Source organism: Tupaia chinensis, unplaced genomic scaffold, assembly GCF_000334495.1.
Source record: "Tupaia chinensis unplaced genomic scaffold, TupChi_1.0 Scaffold149964_2, whole genome shotgun sequence".
NCBI lineage: Eukaryota > Metazoa > Chordata > Mammalia > Scandentia > Tupaiidae > Tupaia > Tupaia belangeri.
In genome coordinates this window covers 830520-835059 of record NW_006209806.1, presented here as the reverse complement: position 1 = coordinate 835059, position 4540 = coordinate 830520, and the positions used below count along the sequence as shown (strand labels likewise).

At 65.2% G+C, this 4540-nt stretch overlaps 1 protein-coding gene across 1 annotated transcript in view; it reads left to right on the top strand.

Annotated features, from left to right (window-relative positions):
• TLE2 (TLE family member 2, transcriptional corepressor) overlaps positions 1-3738 on the top strand; it is a 20573-nt gene extending 16835 nt beyond the window's left edge. The window contains exons 15-19 of the mRNA XM_014585509.2: positions 6-281; positions 365-512; positions 1797-1947; positions 2887-2963; positions 3475-3738. Of these exons, the coding sequence (XP_014440995.1) occupies positions 6-281; positions 365-512; positions 1797-1947; positions 2887-2963; positions 3475-3582 (760 nt within the window). The 3' untranslated portion in view covers positions 3583-3738. The remainder of the gene's footprint in view (positions 1-5; positions 282-364; positions 513-1796; positions 1948-2886; positions 2964-3474) is intronic.
• The last annotated feature ends 802 nt before the right edge of the window (positions 3739-4540 follow it).

Genomic DNA, 4540 nt, shown 5'->3' with positions numbered 1-4540 from the left:
GGCCCACCGCAGCGCTCGTTCCCTCTGACCCAGAACCGGGACAACTACATCCGCTCCTGCAAGCTGCTGCCCGACGGCCGCAGCCTGATCGTGGGCGGCGAGGCCAGCACCCTGTCCATCTGGGATCTGGCGGCGCCCACGCCCCGCATCAAGGCGGAGCTGACGTCCTCCGCCCCCGCCTGCTACGCCCTGGCGGTCAGCCCCGACGCCAAGGTCTGCTTCTCCTGCTGCAGCGACGGCAACATCGTGGTCTGGGACCTGCAGAACCAGGCCATGGTCAGGTGGGTGCCCACCCCCTCTCCCGGGCCTGGGCAGAGCCGGAGCAGCCCAGCCCTAGGAAGGACGCCTGGGCCTCCCCCTGCAGGCAGTTCCAAGGCCACACGGACGGGGCCAGCTGCATCGACATCTCCGACTACGGCACCCGGCTGTGGACGGGGGGCCTGGACAACACGGTGCGCTGCTGGGACCTGCGGGAGGGCCGGCAGCTGCAGCAGCACGACTTCGGCTCCCAGGTGTGTGCAGGGTCGCTGGGCCACACTGGCGGCTCCGAGGCCGGACTCCTCTGCCCTGCCTCCCAGCTGCTGGCAGGGCTAAAAACCTCTTTGTGCCTTTCTTGTTCTCCAGACAAACCCACAAGCCTTCCCCTTTAATTCTCCAGGGACACAGGGAGGCATAAAAAGCCAATTCCTGATAAGCCAGGGGGCCACTGAGACCCTCAGATCATCCTCCTGCAGTGGGCCCTCCATCTCCAAACCCCACTGAGAGCTCCGGAACACCCCTTTCCCCAAGGGAGGATTTACTGTGGGGAGTTGGCCTGGGGGACAGGAGGCCCGTAGGCGTGGGGCATGGGATGTCCCCCTGAAGGTGCCGTGGGGATCCAGGCTAAGATCCACGAAGGGGCTGGACAGAAGCGGGGCACCTGCTGGGGCTGCTCAGAGCCAGGAGCGGTCTGCAGGTGCTCTGGGTTCAGACCTGCATGGTGCTTGGGTGGGGTGCGAGGGCCTCGGTCTGTCCTTTGGTTCCGTGGGCTGGCCTCACACGGTCCGTACCTGGGACACCGGGAACCCTCTGCGTGTGCTGTTCCCGCAAGCTGACGCGCCTTTCTCTAGTCGCTGAACTCCTACTCATGCTTCAAGACCCATCTCCGTTTGCCCATTGCATGAAACCCAGGGAAGCTAGCTCCAAGCTCTTTCCATTCTACCTACCTTTGTCTTTGTTTCGGTTTTTGCTAGAGGGCTTGTGCCCTGGCCAGAGAGCTGGCGAGAGACAAGCACCTCCCCAGGGGAATGCCACGCCTCCATCCCCTCCGTCCATTTCTCCTCTCAGGATCGTGGGCACGCATACACATTCGCCTGATGTGGTTTTCAAGCCACCAGGGTTGGGATTCGAACTGGGGGGCTTCATGTGGGACCGGGCTCCCTGCACGGCAGGGCTGGCCTGGCCTCTTTCCTCTTCCTGCCCAGGGTGGGAGGGACAGCAGAGCAGGGGGACGCTGAGTCCCGTCAAGCGGAAACGCGCACAAGCGTTAGCTGGGGAGGCTCCGAGCCCCGGTCAGGCCCGCGGGGCTGGACCCGCCTGGCTCCCGCCATCTGCTCCAGGCAGCAGTTGCCCCGCCGTGTCTGTCCCAGGGCTGCTGGAACCGAGAATGGCCATGCTCCGGGCTCTGCGTAATTCCGATGAATATGAATGACCCCGCACACGGGCCTGCTGCCTCGGCCGGGCCAGCTGCCTCTGCGGCTCCCCCCCCGCCCCGGGGCCGGCCCCCCCCCCCCCCGCCTCGCCTCCCTGTCACCCAGATCTTCTCCCTGGGCCACTGCCCTAACCAGGACTGGCTGGCTGTCGGCATGGAGAGCAGCAATGTGGAGATCTTGCACGTCCGCAAGCCCGAGAAGTACCAGCTGCACCTCCACGAGAGCTGTGTGCTGTCCCTCAAGTTCGCCTCCTGCGGTGAGTCCCTGGGGCCGGGCCGGGCCGGGCCGCCTGAGCGGGGCCGCCTCGCCAGCACGCCCGCGTGCTTACACTAGAAAAGGTCCATCCGTCCGTGTATCCCGAACATCACGTGGGATGCAGTCACCGAACGGGTATGTTCCAGGCGCTGTGTGGGATGCTCCTGCCGCTAACATCAAACCCTCCGGGACCAGCAGTTGGCATAATGGCTATGTCGCTGGACTCCCGTGTCGTCGACTGCAGACCTGGTGGCTTAAACTCACGCCAGGCGCGTGTGCGTGCGTGCCCAAGATCCCGAGAGGAGAATGGAGGAGAAGGGATTGCGGCGTGGCCATCTACTGGGGGGCGATTTCTCACTTTCTGTCTCTCTGGGGAGCACACGCACCCTATAGCGAAAACCTCTCCAAAAAAAAGATCAAATGATCCGTTCGTGCGAGTATACCCCAAGCATTGCGTGGGACACACTTACAGTAAAAAGCCGCTAATCCGTGAGCCGGCCGGTGGCATGGTCAACACGCTGGGTCCCACACGGCGGACAGCACAGTCCCCTGGACCTGCAGCTCAGACACACACTGAAGCGCGTGTGTGCCCACAACCCCGAGGGAGGATGGAGAAGGGCTTGCGGTGGCTGTCCCGGGGGGTAGGGGGTCCTCACTTTCCCTCTCTCTCTCTCCGGGGAGCGCGCACGCCCTGTAGCAAACTTTAACAAGAACGAAAAAGCAGACGTCGAAGTCGCGCCACAGTCTGTACTAACATTGCTTTGGTGTCTGCGACACGAACCTCGCTGGCGTCTGTGTTCGTCTGTGTCCCTCCCCGAGGGCTCCCCTTGCCCGAGGGCCATCGAGAGCGGGGGAGACTGAGTCTCAGGGTAGGGTGCCGGAAAGGAAAGAGAGGCCAGGCCCCGCCCGCCGGCTCCTCCAACCCCCACTCCGCTCCCAGGGCGCTGGTTCGTGAGCACCGGCAAGGACAATCTGCTCAACGCTTGGAGAACGCCCTACGGGGCCAGCATTTTCCAGGTAGCTGGCTGGGGTCCCCACCCGCGGGCAGGCCCTGGACGGGGAGGCCGCCCTGGGTGAGAACTGGCCGCGCCCGGGCGTCCCTGCGCACTCAGGGGTCTCCGGACTCAGACGCGGCTTCCTGCGCCCCAGTCGGCGGCCTCTGCGCCTCACCCCTGTGTCCTGTCTGCCCGCCTTCCGGGAGTGTAGGAAGGTGCCAGGCAGTAGGTACGAGGCACAGGCTGGCACCTCAGGCAAAGCCCGACCCAGCTGACCAGCTGCCATCAGCTCCGTAGGAAGCCCGCGGACGCGGGCAGGTCACTGTGCACAGCCTTCTCCGAGCTTCCCAGGGCCACTCGGCTGTCCTGCTCTCCGGCTGTCCGGAAGGACAGAGCTCCAGTCTCCTCCCCGGCCCCAGCCCCGGCCCCTTCCCTCCTCCCGTCCACCCAGGGCTCCCTGCCTCGGCCCCGGGCCCCTGGTGCTCAGGGCCCACGCCTCCCCTCACGCCCTTTCCCCCCCTCGCGGTCTGCAGTCCAAGGAGTCGTCCTCTGTCCTGAGCTGTGACATCTCCAGGAACAACAAGTACATTGTGACCGGCTCGGGGGACAAGAAGGCCACCGTGTATGAGGTCGTCTACTGAGCCCCCGTCTCCCTGCACCCGCCCGACCCCTGCGGAGGGGCGTCCGGGAGACCGCGGCGGCCTCCCTGGCCACAACGTGAGCGCTGGCTCCTGCGGTCCAGCTGCCTCAGCCCTGGGCAGGGCTCGGGCAGGCAAATAAATGTATTTATCACGGTGGCCTCTGTCATGGCCGGGGACTGGGTGTGTCACTCCCCCCGGGCGCTGTGTCTGAGGATGCACTTCTGGCTGTGCCCGGAGCAAACTCCTTCCCGGGGAAGCACCAGGACGAGACAGGTGCATCCGGCAGGGTTGCTCGTGGGCGCCGCGTAACAAACAGTCCCTAGGATCTCAGACATTTGAGCACTTTCCCTAAAGGACAATGGGACCTAGAGCAGCTGGAGGCAGAGGGCGGGACACCCTGTGCTGAGGCCCAAAGGGGGGACCCAGTGCTGGTGAGAACCGGGCAGCTGGGTCCTGGAGAGGGCGGTCTCGGACGAGCCTGGGCCCGTGCGGGGCGGGGTCAGTGGCGAGCCCATCCGCCTGTTCTGGAAGCCGATGGGGGCTATCACACGCCGCCCAGGCTGGGGTGCAGAGGCCGTTCTAGAGGTCGGGTCCCCACTGGGAAGAGGACAGGGCTGCCCGCGTGGGCTGGGCCTGGCTTCCGTCCGGAGCCCTCCCTGAGGACACGAGGCACTCATGGCCCAGGACTCAGGGTGGACCACGGCATCGAACCCTGCTGGGGACGCTGTCTCTGTCTCTTGCTTGTGGGAGAAATACACCTTAAACGCAAACCCAGAGAACACCTGAAGACCTCACTGGGAGACACAATGACTCCAGTTCGAGCCCAGCCCCGGGGGAGGTGCTGCCTGGGCCAGCAAGGTCCTGGCCCGGAGGTGGGAGGGCAGGCCAAGGGTGGAGCCACCATGGAGACATTCAGGCTGACACTGCGGTTGCTGGAGAGGCTCGCCCGGGGGCGTCC